This window comes from Amia ocellicauda, chromosome 11 (assembly GCF_036373705.1).
Source record: "Amia ocellicauda isolate fAmiCal2 chromosome 11, fAmiCal2.hap1, whole genome shotgun sequence".
In the NCBI taxonomy this organism is placed as follows: domain Eukaryota; kingdom Metazoa; phylum Chordata; class Actinopteri; order Amiiformes; family Amiidae; genus Amia; species Amia ocellicauda.
Window position 1 is genome coordinate 28336138 of NC_089860.1, and position 17024 is coordinate 28353161.

General features: G+C 44.0%; 1 protein-coding gene across 1 annotated transcript; it reads left to right on the forward strand.

The window, feature by feature from the left end:
- The first annotated feature begins 8746 nt into the window (after positions 1–8746).
- On the forward strand, positions 8747–16473 carry heyl (hes related family bHLH transcription factor with YRPW motif like). Its single transcript, XM_066717264.1, has 5 exons — positions 8747–9510; positions 12571–12637; positions 12908–12991; positions 13805–13886; positions 15037–16473. The coding sequence occupies exons 1-5, from the start codon at positions 9431–9433 to the stop codon at positions 15693–15695; spliced, it is 972 nt and encodes a 323-aa protein (XP_066573361.1). The 5' UTR covers positions 8747–9430; the 3' UTR covers positions 15696–16473.
- Positions 16474–17024: the final 551 nt, after the last annotated feature.

Sequence of the window (17024 nt, forward strand, 5' to 3'; positions counted from 1 at the left end):
CAGGATTCATTTGTTTCAATTCGGGATCACCAACACGATGACAAAACAGGCAAACAAACTAGCAAACAAAAAACAACAGCATATTCGCTGCAGGGCAAAACACTGTTTCAAAACACACAAAACCAGAAACCAGAGAGGCAATGAGGGGAAACTAGAGTCCCGTTTTAAAACATGTCTCTGCTGTTTGACGCCACTGGCGGAAAGTATGCAGCAGCTCCCTCCCCAGAGTGAGAGAGAGCTGCGAGAGGGAAAAATGTCCATGTGAACGGAGCGCAGGGGCTTGCGGCTGCCAGGGCTGTGCAGTACGGCGCACTGCTGCCTCTGCTTCGGCTGCCGCTCCATCCACACTGTAATTACAGCTGAACATCGTTATAATTAAATTCAAACATAGCAGCCTGGCGGTACTGCTCCAAACCCATAATCCCCTGCTATCATGCAGGCCCGCCGCAGACTGACAGCCCTCACCAAGACTCATTTGTCCCCATTCACTTCTCACCCGCTGCCACCCCGCTCTCACAGCACACTTCCTCACAGGAAAAGAGAGAGAAAAAAAAAAATGTCACATCTCATCAAGACTTTCTCACACACTCTCTCAATCCCTCACCCTTTTCAGTAAAGTAATTACCCGACCATAAATGAACCTCTCAAAGGGGAATACATAATTCAACACCAAAACAATAATTTGCACCAGTTGGATAAAGGGAGTGAGAGAGAATAAATAAAGTTTGTTTAAAACTGTAAACCTTGACATTAACAACCAACAGCCCTAACCCCCCCGTCACAATACCATTCTTGGAGTTCTAAAATTAGCTGCTATGTAAGAAGACTCTTACAATATATTGTCATGGTCCTATGGTCTAATTAGTGCGCCCAAAAGATACTGTTGGGTTTGCTGTTTTGCTACTGTAACCACTAGTGCTTGACTCACATTATTTGTCGTGACAGGGAAATTAAAACTGTAATCTGTAAATAAAATAATAACTGGGTGGTTCATTTTTGGAGCTAACAGTGACTTTATTGGTGTGTTTTTTGTTTTCATTAATACATATATTTGTATGTTGTTATTACTCAATATTCTAACATAGTGTTCTAATACGACACATCACCTGCCATTGCTTCTTTACATGCATGTACTGCATTTTTATTACCTTTATACTAATATGCGGACAACTCACGTTATGTTGTTTTACAAGTTTAAAAACCACTCCAACTTTCACACTATATCACTTTTCATAGCTTGTGTGTTAAGGGCAATTAGATTTGACTTTGAATAAAGGGCTATCAGCTCAATACATAAATAAATTAACAAAACTGCTAATATTACTACCACTACTACTAGAAGTAACAACAGAAAGTGACATTAGGACTGCATGTCTCTCTTGGGTTATAAGCACGTGAGAAAACAGTGCAAAAACATGTGCATTAAGAACCAAGGCTGCTGTTTGCAGAAGTGCTGCTCTGTGATAATATTTCAGGAAGTAAGCACAGGCCATGCAGCCCTGATTTAAGTAACAGGATCAGTGAGAAATATCCTGTTCTCTGTTTCTACTGCTCACCTTTTCTAATCCTTAGAAAAAGCCCTGAATCCCCCTGGGCTTACAATCTCCAGGAATCTGTGTGACAAACATCGACCAAATTTAAAACAAAAGTAAAAAGTACAAATAACTGCAATTTAGTGTGGGCCACAAAGACAGACAGATTTATTTTTATTCTTCTTTTTTTTCTGTTTGGCCTATAAAAGATCCCCCCCTTCCCCCGCCCCCCTCCCTTGTGATGTGGTTAAAAATTTGAGTCAGAATGAACTGATTAACATTGTGCTTCAATTCCTTTGAATCGTGGCACTGGGTTGCATTTTTCTGAATTTTAAAAATAGTAACAGTTCTTGTTTTTTTTTTCGTTTTGTTTTCCTCTTTCGGTGTCTTTGGGGCATCCTTTTTTGGTTTGGGGACCAGAATTATAACCAGATTTTTTTTTCTTTCTTTTTGTTTCTCTCTTTCTTCCTTTCTGTTGTTGGTGTTCATTTAATCTTGAGAAGAAAATTGTCTTAGCGTGGGAACGAAGAAATCCTCTGGGGTATAGGTTTTGTTGTTTTAGAGTTGCGTGGTTGTGTTTTTTTTGTGTTTGTTTTAACCCTGAAAAACTACAGTGTGTGCCAAAACCTCATAAAGTAAAGTTAAAAAAGAAATACAGAAGAAAAAAACAGCCACAACACCACGACAAAGATAGGGCCTGTCTCTTACTAAACAACTTTTACAAATGACAGTCTTCAAAAAAGAAAGAAAAAAAATGTATGAGGGGTATAGGGGGGAAGCATTCCCTGTGCCACATTAAAGACATGAAAAAGAAAACAAACAGAAAAACATGTCTAACATGAAGACTCTGGTTTCCGTGGTGACTGACAATGCCTGCCTGTGGCCTAGTGGGGCCGACCCATTCTGTCTGGACCCAGGCACCAGCGAAAGTTACCGCAGTCAGGCCAGATTGAGGGGGTCTGCTCTGTGGGAAAAGGCTTGAAAGGGACCTCGCTTAAGGCCACAAAGAGGCTTTTCTGCTTCCTCTCGTTTGGCTTCTACCCTCTTTTATTTATCTTTTGGGAGCCTGGTATGAGCTTGTGTATGCAGGCTGGATAAACAACTCTCTTTCTCTCTTTCTTCTCTGAACGGGACTGAGCCACGAACTGGAAGTTGCCATGGGTATAAAATAATTATCCTGTTTTCTTCTTTTTTCTATTATTGTTGTTATTGTTGTTTATTTCCAGGCAATCCGCAGCCTTATGATAGGACCTGTAGAACAAATTGCCCTGATACACTTGACCTGATTACACTGAGCTGGTGCTGTCCATCGATAAGCAGGAGAAATCCCATTCTTGGAATACTGAGGGGAGAAAATGCAAATAAAAAACAAAAAAACAAAACGAGAGACTGGAGCCACAGTGGCAGAGCAGGGCTTCTGTGCGTTTGCCAGAACAGTGGTAGTGGGCAGCGGCAATGTGTGTGTATGTGCGTGTGTGTGTGTGTTTGTGTGTGTTTTGGCTCAGCTGGACTGCGTGTGTCTGGTTGTCCCAGATTGGCCTGGGCAGAGAGGCAGAGCAGGCAGACAGATTGGGGGCAGATAGGAGAACTGAGACACACAGTCCCTGGCTTCCGCTCTTTCAGACCTTCAGAATGGATCCATCCATCAGGAGCTGCCAGCAGGCTCAGCCAACAACGGCTGCCCTCTTCACACACACACACACACACGCACACACACACACACACGCACACACACACGCACACACACGCACACACTGCCCGGAAAGGAGGCTAGAATGGCAGACACTGAAACAGCAAGAGGAGAGGGAGAAACCAAGGGCCAGCAAACAGGCCAGTTGCCCAATCACTCCCACACTTTTCCGGCCCTTGCCTTGGTTAGCACATTATTTTGGGATAAATTATTAATAGGAAGGTTTTGGAAATTTCCCTTTGGAATCAGAATCTCCAGTAACCTGGAAGTTTGTACCACACAAACTTTCATTCTCTCTCTCTACTTTTCTCACTGTTTCTTTCCCTCGTACATCCTTTCTGTTATGCTCAATGCCTTCCTGCCCCCCCCTCCCCACACCACCCCTTTAAGTCCCTTCTGTTTCTCTTGCTCCCTCGCCGTCTTTGTCTCATGGACCCTCTCCCTCCCCTCCCTCTACCCTTTCCTCTCTCACTCAGTCAAAGCCAGGCATTAGCCGAGCCGAGAACACTGACGGATTAATGAGGCAGCCATACAGTGTGGTCGTACTTAACGAGGTGTCTTGCTGTGCAGACGGCAGTGTGCTTGGGGGGGGGAGGTGAGAAAGAGGGCAGTTTCTGGGACCCGATAAGGCGTGGCCGTCCTCTCTCCGTGGTTTGAAGTGCGGTGGGAAAAAGACTAAGTGACAGATTTATTCGTCTTAGGGGCACATTTAAGACCCCTGTTTGAAAACGAGAAACTGATATGTGGACACAAATAAGTGCATATCCTGGCAATCAGCGCCCTGCAGTTTACTACATGGGGGGTGTGTGTGTGTGTGTGTGTGCAGTGAGGAAAGTCCCCAGTGACAGCAAATACGGCATTTTATTTTTACAATCACAGACATAGTCTTATGAGAAGACATTATATCTGAAGGAAAATATTTCAATTGGCAACAACAACTGAGCTGTAATAAGTGCCTCAGGTGGCTTGAATAATAATTATAATTACAAAATCACAGAGTGTACAGAGAGCTGAGAGTGAATTTAGCTTGTATACAAATACAAGTAACACAACAGGTAAAGGTGACACACTGTACATGAAACAATTGTGTCCTGAACACAAAAAAGAGACTCACCCAAGCCCTCTTCTTATAAAATAACTGAATCAACTCTATGACAATATTAGTTTCCGTATTCTGGGCTGTTGTACAAATTGTAGCAGAATGCAACAAATAAAAGTGCACCAATATGCATTGTTTTATAGTATATTAACTCCATGTGCGGGTTTATATACAGGAACCTGCAGCTCATAAACCCTATAATGACTCAAATTCCTTTGCAATCCCTTCTAACACTGTACAACAGTACAAGTACAGTAAAGTGTAGTAAAGGACAGTGGGATTATGGTAAACCATGAAGAGCTGGTGTAAGCTAACAATGGGAAATGCAATGTACTAGACCCATAGGAAGAAATGATCGTGCAAATGTATTGTGGGTAACAATGAATGGGGTCTGATTTCCATTGCTAACTTCAGCAGTTATCATGCCATGGAAAACCCCCTACAGCTTAATAGGAACCCACATCTTCACTGTTTTAATACTTTCAATATTTGCTAGCTTTCAGTTATTTCATACTCTTAAATCTTATAATCTCCACTGGGACACTTGAATCTAATTTGTAGTGGGGCGCTGTTCACCGGGTGATGTGTGGGTGATATTGCTATCATTATCTCTTACTGTAACAGAGCATTGCTGTTGGAAAATAGCTAATACCTTGATGAAAGAACGTGAGTGTCCCAGATGCCTCAGTACAGGAAAAAAAAAGAAATCAATAAAAGAGTTGAGTTGTAGTGTGTTGATGATTCCCTTTCGACACATGTCTTGATTTCTGTTTTGATGGTTATTTGTTTTTGCTTCAGGCACGGCAAGGAATTTGAGAAGTGGCGACAGTCGTTCTTTGTTTTTGATTAGTAGCATTGGCCTATCACTCTCTCATAATATTACCCCTGCTTAACTCTGAAGGGTGACCAAACATTCCTCACATTGCTGAAGCGATAGCTCTTCAGGAACAGGGAAAAAACGTTCCCAGTGCAGTTGATCTTTTTTTTTTTTTTGCGTGATTCCTCATCTCAGGAAAGGCTTTTTTTATAAATAAATAAATAAATAAATGAAGCAAAGAAAATTGAATCACTGAGTTCTTCTCTTTTTTTCTCAAGCACCCCCCCCCCACCAAAAAAATACAATAATTAAAAACACTATTCTGTATTTCGCTAGTAGAAATATGGGCCTGCTAATTTCGACTGTGGAAGTCGCCTTGTTGTGGGAAGAGAGGGAGGAGAGAGCAGAGGATTGAAGTGGCCAAAACGAGAAAAGTGTTTCAGACGTTTGCCTTTATTCTTTGCCAGGTTTTTGTTTGTTCTCTCTCTCTCTCTTTCTCTCCCTCTCCCTTGCTTTTTTCAATTTTTTCTTTCTTCCAGTTTTTATAATCTATTTTATATCTATTTATATTTTTTCAATGTTGTTTTTTCCCCCCTATTTGGCTGTTTATTGTTCTCTTAGTTTTTCCCTCTCCTGTTTTGTTGGGGGTGGGGGGGCACAGATAATAATAATAAAAAAAATATCACCAAAGAAAAATAAGTGCAGTCGCCCATCGGAAGGCACAAGAAAGGGAGGCTTTGAAGTTGAGAATGTTAAAAATAACAACAGAGAAATTATGAAGCTCTGACATCACAAATGGCTCTTTCTTGTCCTCTTTCAGTTAGTCTTTGACAGAGGAGAGAAATGAGATCCAGACTCTTGTTAAGAAAAGAGGGGAAAGGGGGTGGAGGGGGGGAGGAAGGGGTTCTTGCACATTAACCCTGCCTAAGCCTTTTTATGAAGATGCAAACGAGCCCTATTTCATTTGATACTAAATAACTACTGATTTGTTAGGCAGTTTTCACATCTGAAATGGCTGGAGTCTTTTAACATTTATTCAGTCTCACCTTAATTCACATACACAGATGCAACCTTACACACATGCAGACAAGAACACACACATGCACATACAATCCGGCACATACATACAAAAGGGGGCATCTGAACATTGCCCTTGGTTTGGGGTAGTCTTTATTTTCTCAGTTCATTTCAGAGACAGAGAGAAAGCTTGGGAGAGGTTATGAGGTTGGTTCAGGCTGCATTCTGCAGGTGGTGATGGGACAGTAGTCTGTAGACTACTTACAGCATTAGCATCGGGAGACATTCTGCACTGAAGTCTATTACATGACAACAACTTTCCAAGCAATGCATGGAATATGACCTGGAGGCATCTGGAGGTGCTGGGGAATGCCTGGCTAGAGACAGGAGGCTGGCAATACTAATAATAAGACAATACAATACTTTATAACTCTTTATACAATATTGCCCTGCATCTATAGTGCCACCGACTGCAAATACAAACACAAGACACAGAGGCACACACCCATCCAACAAGAAAAGCATTAAAAACATAAATCACTATACATAAATAAATGTCAGCTCATAGTGTGGGATTTAAAGTTTGTCACTTCAGATGTGCTTAAAAATCAAACGCTTGTTGGAATTAAAGAGTTTCGCGCTTAGTGTGAGTTTAGAAGGGGTTCGGGGTTGTTTTAGGATTCCCGCCTGGTGCAGTGTGCGTGTGTGTGTTTGAGTGTGCGGTTCTGTGAACATGTGACAGTGTGTGTGCACATATGTATTCTTTTGAATTGCTGTGTACTGTTCCAGAGGCAATATAACTGTGGGTGTGTATGTGTTTACATAAACACACACACAGGGGCTTGAACCAAGTACCTCCTGCTGACCAGCCCTCATCATGTGTGTGTGTGTGTGTGTGTGTGTGTGTGTGTGTGTGTGTGTGTGTGTGTGTGTGTGTGTGTGTGTGTGTGTGTGTGTGTGTGTGTGTGTGTGTGTGTGTGTGTGTGTGTGTGTGTGTGTGTGTGTGTGTGTGTGTGTGTGTGTGTGTGTGTGTGTGTGTGTGTGTGTGTGTGTGTGTGTGTGTGTGTGTGTGTGTGTACCCAAGCTATGTCCCTGGCCCTTGGTGTGACAGACAGGATGTGTCTTGGTGACAGGGTGGCAGAGTGGCAGCTGCCAATGCCCCCTGACGACAGCCCGTCGGCAGGCGCCTGGGGCTCCCATTACCATGGAAACCTTTGCGAAGGCAGTTCCCACGGTAACAGCAGGCCTAGGCGCTGAGTGGTAGCGAGATTGGGAGGGTTAGGGCCTGAGCGATGTGTGAGTGAGGCAGGGTTGGGGGGGGGTTGCTTATGGAGATACATTTGAGAGTGTGGAGGGTGGTGGGGTGCTGTGGGGTGGAGGTGGGTGTAAGGGTGGGGTGTTACTGTGTCTTATCAAGTCACAGAGGATCTGTGTTCTCACACTCTCTTCGACGATTTTAGTATTTAAGTGATTTGTACGTTTTACAAAAATATATATTATTAACATAAAGCAAAAAAATAGGGGCACTGAATTTTACACTGTGCTGCTGGACCATATGGACTGCTCTCTCCAGCCTGGGCCACTCAGAGCACTAATGAGATACCCCTCCAGAGATAATCTGGCTGTGACACAACACTAAGCCTAAAATTGAGTAGGCACAAACACCTATATATATATATATATATATATGGTAACGTGGACCTGTGGAAAAACTAGACCAATTGACTTTTGCTCAGGCCAGAACTGCGCGATAACTGTGACTGAGGATTCAACCCACTCTATTATTATTTTATGAACAGAGAGAGACTGACATCGCTGAACAACAAAAAACACTTTAGCTTTTGTGAACACGTGTGTACGTGTGCATGTATGTGCGAGTACATATGTGTGTATGTTCTAAGGGGACGTTAAGGGATGCAGAATAAGTGGAATGACTGAATGAAGGACAGACTGGAAAAACATCCAAACTGGATTGCTGAAATTATCTTAGGACTTTCCCTACAAACATCCTTGCACTTCCTCTATTTGGATTTGTACAGGATTTCTGTGGTGAGTGTTTGCCTCTAGCAATAAGGGACAGACCGAGCGAGAGAGAGAGAGAGAATGAGTGAGAGAGAGAGATGTAGAAAGTGACTCATCAGACTCCTGTGCAGAATATATTTTCAGCTGGGCAATTCTCAGTAGAAAAGTGATTGACAGGTGAGTGCTGTGTTCCACACTGTCTCAGACTAGCACTGGTGGCTGGAGGGTTCAGTGTCAGGTGTACATGTTGTGGTGTGAACTGCCAATGCGCTCTCTCCTTCCCCAAGGAGCAAAGAACAGAAGGCGCAGGAGGGGAAAGGAGAAGGAAAGAGTGAGAGACTAATTAAAAGGGAAGGAGACAAGTAGAGAGAGAAGGAGGAAAAGAGGGAGAGGTTGGGAGGGAGGCAAAGAGGAGAGAGAGAGAGAGAGAGAGAGAGAGAGAGAGTGCAAAGACCAATTGAAAGGGAAGGAGGCAGAAGTGAGAGAGAGAAGGGGTGGGGGTGGGGGGTGGGGGGGAAGGAGGGAGTGAGGGAGGGAGTGTGGGAGGGAGCCAAAAGTGGCAACTCTGCCAAAGTACCCAAGAAGAGTTTAGTCAGAATCTGGCTGCTAAATAATCTCTGACAGGGAGAGCCAGCAACAGAGTGACCTAGAGAGAGAGAGAGAGAGAGAGAGAGAGAGAGAGAATAGGAGAACAAGAGACCTGGAGAGAGAGAAACAACTTACGGATACAGTAGATCAACAGAGAGACAGAAAGAGGCAGGGGTTGGGGACAGCTTAGGGTTCAACATCTTTTGGGCAGTGAGCATTGGGGGCAATCCATGAGGATCTGAACACAGCAAACAGGAAGCCAGGGGTGGTTTAACAGAAAATAAGAAAAAAAACACAACTGAGGACTTTCTGAAACAAAGAGACGGAGACAGAGAGAGGGACAGAGACAGAGAGAGGGGGACAGAGACAGAGAGAGGGGGACAGAGACAGAGGGGGGCAACAGAAACACTGCCACTGACTGAGCTAAGGACAAAAAGAATCAGAGGGCGCGCACCCCCGGAGACAGAGAGAGAGAGACAGCGAGAGAGAAGGTCGGCCTTGACAGGGTCCCCTGTTTCGGGGGGTGGGCTTGGGCTGCAGTGGAGAGGAGCCCTATCCCGCCTGAACCCAGCCACACACTACCAGAAGAGCCCCGGGGACAAGCAGTGTGAGCGTCCGTCAGTCTGTCAGTCACTCTGTCAACGTGGGACAGAGGCGGCTCGGCCATGAAGAGACCCCACGAATACAGCTCCCCGGAGACCGACCCCGATGAGCTGATTGACGTTGGACAGGAGGACAGCTACTGGTGAGAGATGCCCTGCCACACACCGGCTCCAGATACTTATATATATACATAAACATCTATAAAGTATATAAATTCATATGGAAATGTCTGTTTTTCATTTGTGAAATCATTATCTTGGGCCTTTTATGATGTATGGTTATAGGGGAACATGTTTGTATTGTATTTTCTTCCCCGCTGTGGTTCTTCTTTTCATTTTCATAAAAGGGATGACTGTCAGTATTAGAAATATGCCTGTTACTCTATATCTGCATTCATAAAGATGAATGTTATATCAATTATGATGCCTTATAACAGAGCTGCGATCCAACTTACCAGGGCAGTATGTTTTGTGAATGTGACCCTTGGATGTGTGTCAGGCTGAATTTGTCCCTTTCGAGGCTCTTTCACCGGCACCGAGTCAGGATCCGAATGCTTAATGGGTGCAGCGGGGCAGTTGTTTTAGATGCCCTCACTTAGTGTTGGCAAACCCAAGATCAGCTCCTGTTAGCTAAAAAAATAACCTGAAGGAAAATCAGAGAACATATGCATTAAAAAAACATTTGGACATCACCTCATGCAGGACTTTTAGAAAACAACAAAAAAATTAAACAATTCAGCTAATGCACATTACTCAACAATGAATAGAGTGAAATTCAAAGCATTTTGCTCCAGTCCAAAACTAACTTTGGCCATACAAAGACAAACTCCGGCTTACTTTCCAAAACAAACAGTTAGTTCGGTGCCTTAATTTGGTATTTACAGTTGACTTATTTCACATCTTTTAGGGCCAGTCATGATCCACTCACGCTCTCAGTAGCGCAGTGTTAAGTACAGAGTGATCTGTCAACACAATCAAGGTCTAACTTTGATACAGGTGTGTGGGTGACACTGAACAGGGACGCTCAGATTAACTTCTTGGCTCCAGGGTATCTATTTCCATTGTAAATTCCACCTAGTTTTATTTTTTAATCATTAGCTTGTTTTCATTTTTCTATATCTACATTGTATCTCTTGCTAGATTGGCACTGGACTTTCAGCAAATGGGGAGATAAATGTTCTGGAGTTATAAAAAAAGCCCTGAAAGTCTGCCTGTTCCTGGCGATCAGTCACTTCCAAGCGCACTCTGAGCTCGGCTCCACTGACACTATGCAGCGCGCCTCTCTGTGCCGTAACTGGAACCTCCTGCCGTTCAAAGAAGCATCCTGTCTGAGTTTGCTTTCATTGCGCAGAGATGCTGACTACAAGATAGGGCAGCTAACCAACTTGTATTTTGAAGTTTGTCTGTTATAACTTAGGACTCCCAAGGGTGCGCCCCTTCAGAACATGAACAATCTGTTTTTGTTGATCTCCCTAAAAAAGCATGCCTGATTTTTTTTTCTTATTTTGCTTTCAAGGTTTTAAAGAAATGAAAAAAAAACTAAAAACAAAGAAAATAAACTTTATAGTTGTGCAATACCAATCATACTACAGCTCCTACAACTAGTGGTACTACTACTGTACTAGCAGTACTATTACTGCTACTACTAGTAACAACAACAACAGAGTAGGGCTGCTACTATGTTCATGTCTACATTGTGTATTTCAGTATGTTAAGCAAAAGCTCTTGTGACATTTATGGGGACTGGATTACATAAAGACGTAACAGATCATTACTTCCTGTAACACTGCCATGTCCTAATAAATTCAGTTTGTGGCATATTCAGTTTATAAGAAAGTGGCTCACCAGTGGATCAATGGGAACAGAGGACATCTATACATAGTGATGCATGAAGGGATTAATTAAAAAAACAAAGTTCCCTAGAAAAACCTTTCACTCTATAGAAGATCATTATTAATTAATGTCAGTTTTCTTTAAAAAATATATAATAAAATAATAATATTAATACACAATAATACACTGTGCAAATATATGCCTTTAAAATAGTATGACAGCTATGACCAAAACAAGTCTCAAGTCTCAAGTCTCTGTGGCTTAACTAGTATTTTAGTTTTTCTCAAAACAGCTTTTAAAATGTATGTTAACAAATCTAAAAATACAATTGCCCAGCCTGTATGTCTTTCTTTGGTTGTTTATTTATTTATTCTATCGTTCAAGAAGCAAACATGTGGTTCATGTCGTTTCCAACACAGCTATTCATGAGTTTGACCTTTCTGGAGGACTCCACAAACAAACAGATTGCTCCAAAAGTATCATTAGGACCAGTGTTTCTGCGCGAGAAAGAAAAATATATTTAAATGTCGTCAAGACTGACAAATTGCAAATCAAAGTAGGTTTACATAAGCTTGGTATATGTACATTCCTAGGTTATTACGAGTTGTGTGACTGCAGTGCATATTTATTGGGTGGGGGATTTCTTCTCAATTGAAATTGCCACTTTTCCCTGAGGGACTGAATGACTTTTTCAAGTTAAAGATGATCAAGTCTCCCTCTATGGTTTTCTCTGGCTATAGTATGGGAGGGTCTGGTTTTGAAGTAACCTTTTATTTTTTTTTAGCAATTTGAAGATAGACTGTTGAAACGCCCAGGGAGCCGACTCAATTACATGGATACCTAATCTATGACAGCAGAAAAGCAACCCTAAGAATAGAGTGTTCTGCACAGTTTTTAGTACAGTACACAATAATTAAACACACATAATGCTTTAGGGACATTTTGTATTTTGTTTTGAACCACAGGGTACAGGACAAAACCATGAAAGCATTTTTTCTTCATTTCAAAAGATCATAATCAATTACAATTTGTTACGACTGTTCTTACTGCTTTTCTCGCACTACTACTACTACTGTTACTATACCTACTACTGCTACACCTACTGTGACTTCTGCTCCTACTAATATTACTGCAGTTACGCCTCTTGCAGTTTAAGTTACACCTGAGGCCAGGGTTCAATCTAGGCTGGTTGTGCAGAAGACAATACTGCCAATTCCACCAAGTGCAGTTTCCTGTCCAGTCTGTCAGTGAGTGTGTGAGCAGCTGGGAAATCGTTTGCAAATGTATAACTTTGAACGGATCAGCTGTATTGATGTCATTCTTCTCTGTCTGTCTGTCTGTCTTGTCTGTCTCTCTGACCATCTGAGCAGCCCAGTGACGGGTTCCATGTCCCCTGGCAGCACCTCACAGATATTAGCACGCAAGAAACGCAGGGGGGTGAGTGTTCAACTGTGTTTTCTACCTGAAACATAAAGACGGGGTGGGGGGGTATATCTTCTATGTTGTAGTTGTAGATACACTGATGTTAGGGATGTCAGAGCTAAAGATAGACTGACTAAAAAAAAAGACAGTAGAACATAAAAAAGCCCACAGTAAGTTGGTCAGCTTATTACATACTATTAGGCAGTGATACCAACACCACTATAAAAACATCCCTCCTCTCTCGCTCACCACCCGGCTCCCTGCATTCTGGGTTTTCTCCTCCAGATTATCGAGAAGAGACGGAGAGACCGCATCAACCACAGCCTGTCCGAGCTGCGTCGCCTTGTCCCCAGTGCCTTCGAGAAGCAGGTAGACACTGGCTGTCTGTCCATTCGTCTCTGTGCGTCTTCCCATTTGCCTCCCTGGGAATCTGTATTCACTGCATTTCTGCCAATCTGTGCATCTGCATTTTGTCTGCTTTCTCTGTCAGCTCTATAATATATTTTAGCTCACCGCACCAACATCTTTGCATCAGACAAATGTCAGCAATTACAGACAATCACAACAATTATATACGGCCCCTTCCACATGAGGTCAGAGGTTGAGCGTGCAGTTGACACAGACTGCAGGTCAACAGTCAGTGCCCTGGACAGCATCTGCTCTCCGCATCCCTCACTGATAGTCTTGAGTCTGCATGTCCTTCCCTGAGAAGCCGTCTGTGATTCAGAGTGCCAGATTACAGTTCTGTCTGTAACCGAGAGGTACAGCACGTCTCTCTGATTAGGGCACTTTGTGTGCTGTACACCCCCTCTGAGACACTGATAACAAAGCATGACTCCCAGTAGACTGTGTAGGAGGGGAACATGGCAGTGGGAAGGGGCCTGCTCTGAACTCCCAGGACCCGAAGGAGAAAAAACAGAGTAGAAAACCACGGTTGTGAGGAGATCTCAGGGTCCCTGCATGCTCAGTCACAGTCCCACAATCCTCCTGCCTTTGTAGGATAAACATGGCTCAGGTCCTCACTTGGCTATTTATTTATCATATTCATAATTTTTTTAACAAATATTATCATTAGTCAGAATACAACAAAATTGTTTATAATCCCCACTTACAAGTATAGATGTGGATGGGTATACCGTGTGTGTGTGTGTGAAGGGGTGATCACTCTGTCTCTCCCCACAGGGCTCCTCCAAGCTGGAGAAGGCCGAGATCCTGCAGATGACGGTGGATCACCTGAAACTGCTGCATGCCATGGGGGGGAAAGGTAAGACACCTGTCTCCACAGCCCCTGCTCTCTCTCTCTCTCTCTCTCTCTCTCTCTCTCTTCTTCGCTGTATGCCCATCCACCTATACCTTCCTCTTTTCTCCGTCATTCTATAATTCCTTTGATTATCACTATCTTCTTCTCCCTTTCCCTCTCTCTCTCACACACACACACACACTTTCTCCATGCATCTATCCAATCCCCACTTCTCTTGATCTCCCCCCTCCTTTTCACTCTTTCCTGCAAACCAGGGGTTAAATGCAGGGTACAGGGAGGTGAAGGTGTGTGTGACCCTGTGTGTGTGTGTGTGTGTGTGTGTGTGCGTGCATGCGTGCGGGAGCATTCGTAACACAAGCTCCAATTACATCATCATAAACTTAAACAAGTGTTTTTGTCTCTGCCTGAATGGGGCTGCCCATGAGAACAGCACCCAGAGCGCGTTCTCAGAGGAAGAGCAAACACCAAGTAGCAAGGCCATGGAGAGAAAGACAGAGGGAGGGAGGGAGGGAGAGGGAGGAGGGCAGGAAGAGAGGTGCGAAAGAGCTGTGCATTGAGTGGAAGGGAGGACGGGGAGTGAGGGGAAGAGACAGGAGAATCCCATAGAACAGGAGACAGAGGGCATGGGGTTGAAACAAAGGGATTCGAGAGGGAGGGAGAGAGGAAGAGAAGAGGGGAGGAAAAGATAGAGATGTATAGGTTTTGCAAGGGTGACATTACAGGGAGAACAAGGAAAGATTGCTTACCAAACTTAATTTCTCTTCAGTTTTCCAGAGACCAGGTGCTTGACATTTGCCACCTATAGAGAGGTCACGAAAAAGATGGTGGAATTAGAGCCTGGACTCAATTTAAGTCAACCAACAACCATGCCAATGTTTCCTTGTCCAAACTCAGTGCAAAATTGTTATTTAAGAATCAAGTAAAATGGTTCTTGGTTTTATTTAAAATGAATTTGCTTTTGTTAGTCCTCGCCTTTGTGTAGTTTGTTGGTTAATGCCACTCAGACGGTTTACTTCCATACCAGCGATCACACGATGCAGCTCATTCACTGAGCACATGAAGCAAATGCAGACTGAATTATCACACAGTAATATTTTGGTTATTATCTCAGTATTGACCTCTCCTCTACCCTCTCTCTCTCTCCCCCTGGCAGGCTACTTTGATGCCCGGGCCCTGGCAGTGGACTACAGGACACTGGGTTTCCGGGAGTGTGTGGGCGAGGTGGTACGGTACCTGAGCTCCCTGGAGGGACTGGAGACCCCGGACCCCATTGGGGCCCGCCTCGTGTCCCACCTCAGCCACTGTGCCAGTGAGCTCGATCCCCTCCTGCAGAGTCCCGCCGCCCTGCCCTTTACCCCCTGGCCCTGGGCCTTCCCCCAGCTCTCCCCCTCCTCCTCTTCGTCCTCCTCCTCCTCCTCCTCCTCCTCCTTCCCCAGGGCAGTGTGTGATGTCCGTCTCCCCCGCAGAGACATTCCACCCCCCAACAGCACCCTGCTGGCCGCCTACCACTCCCCTGCCCTCCGTTCCGCTCCTATCGGTTGCCTGCCCACCAGTCAACTGGCAGCCCCCCTGTCCTCGCCCCCTCTGCGCAGAATCCCCTCCCTGCCATCCCCGGTGGGGCACAGACTGTCCCAGCCATCTTCGGACACCCACACCTCCTCCCCTCTCCTGGCTCCTGCTCCCTGTGGCCCTCAGATGTCCTTCAGACCCTTCACCCACTTTGTGCCACCAGCCCCTGGCACCCAGCGTGGGGGCGCAGGCAATGCAGGCAAAGCCGCCCGCTCCTGGGGCACTGAGATCGGAGCCTTCTGAGCCAGGAACTCAACAGCTGGCACCGGGATTCCCACCCAGCAAAGACACCCCTCTTTCAGACAACAGCACACAGCCAACATCACAGGGAACGGACGTCAAATGCAAACCTTTTTGATTTCCCCACCCCAGACAGTGAGCTTCGAGAAGTCAAGAGTCGGCTGGCAGTCGGGCTGGAGAAGGGGGTCGGGGTTCCGGGTGGAAGTATTCAGAGGGCAGCGGACTACAGCAGGGGCACGATTGATTCACTACGAATCTGGGCGACTTGACAAACATCACCAGGCACCAGCAAAGGAACGGCAGAGATATCCATCAAGACACAAATTAGATCAGGTTGCTTCCTGGAATGAGAGAAAAAAAATCTAATTAAAGAGAACAGAAACCGAACTGAACAAGAAGAGTTTCTGCTTTGACAGATGAGCTGAGAGAAGCACTATATGGACCTACCCAGATGAACATTGCGTGGGCTCTCCGTGTCCTTTTACAGCCACAGAGCACTCTCTCGAATGCAACATGACAGAGACTCAGCCCATGACCCAGGCTGGCAAAGTGGCAGAGCTCAGTGTCCCAGTTGTGTAGCTGTTTGATTTTCTATGATTCTCTCTTTGCCATTTTGTGTGAGTGTTGATTTTTATTTACTTCTTTTGTTATCATTATAATTATTATTTTTAAACATCTGACACTGTCTGATGTCCATTTTTATATTGTTCAGTCCCCCAGGAGGACGAGGTGAGGGGTTGCAGAAGATTGTTCATACAAAATATATGATTTTAAAAACAGCTATCCATTCTCATTGTTGTATTATTATTTTTTGGAGAGTGAAAGATAGAGATGAGAGTGTGTGAAAGAATGGTGTTTTAAGACCTGTTTGAGTGTGAGTGTGAGTGTGAGAGAGAGTTGACAGTGCGGGCTCGGAAGCAATGAGGGTGAAGGTAAATTATGCTTTAAAGTGTGCCGGGTAATACATCTTCCACACTATTATCACAAGAGGGCGCCAGAGCTTATGAGACATGGTCTATCTCTGATCTGTCACATAACAGGCTAATAAACATACAGTCTTGTTCTCTTGCAAGATCTTTATTATTAGTCTGCATGAGATCTTGAATTATCTTATTATTATCATCATTATTATTCCATTCAAACAATCACTCCTTTCACAGCTTTTGTGCTATGAAACATCATCAGAAATACAGGCTACATACCTTTGTCCATTTCCTATAAGTATTCTTATACTATATTCAATAAACATTTTTTTTTAATGTTATCATTATTATTTCCTACTACTACCATAATAATAAACACTCCTAATGTTTATTATTACTATTATTATTC

What these genes read in the sequence shown, in the direction of transcription:
- heyl (XM_066717264.1), top strand. Translation starts at nt 9,431, where the DNA reads ATGAAGAGACCCCACGAATACAGCTCCCCGGAGACCGACCCCGATGAG. An exon ending in GGACAGGAGGACAGCTACTG is followed by an intron (nt 9,511 to 12,570) that starts GTGAGAGATGCC and finishes CCATCTGAGCAG; the next exon opens with CCCAGTGACGGGTTCCATGT. An exon ending in CCAGTGCCTTCGAGAAGCAG is followed by an intron (nt 12,992 to 13,804) that starts GTAGACACTGGC and finishes CTCTCCCCACAG; the next exon opens with GGCTCCTCCAAGCTGGAGAA.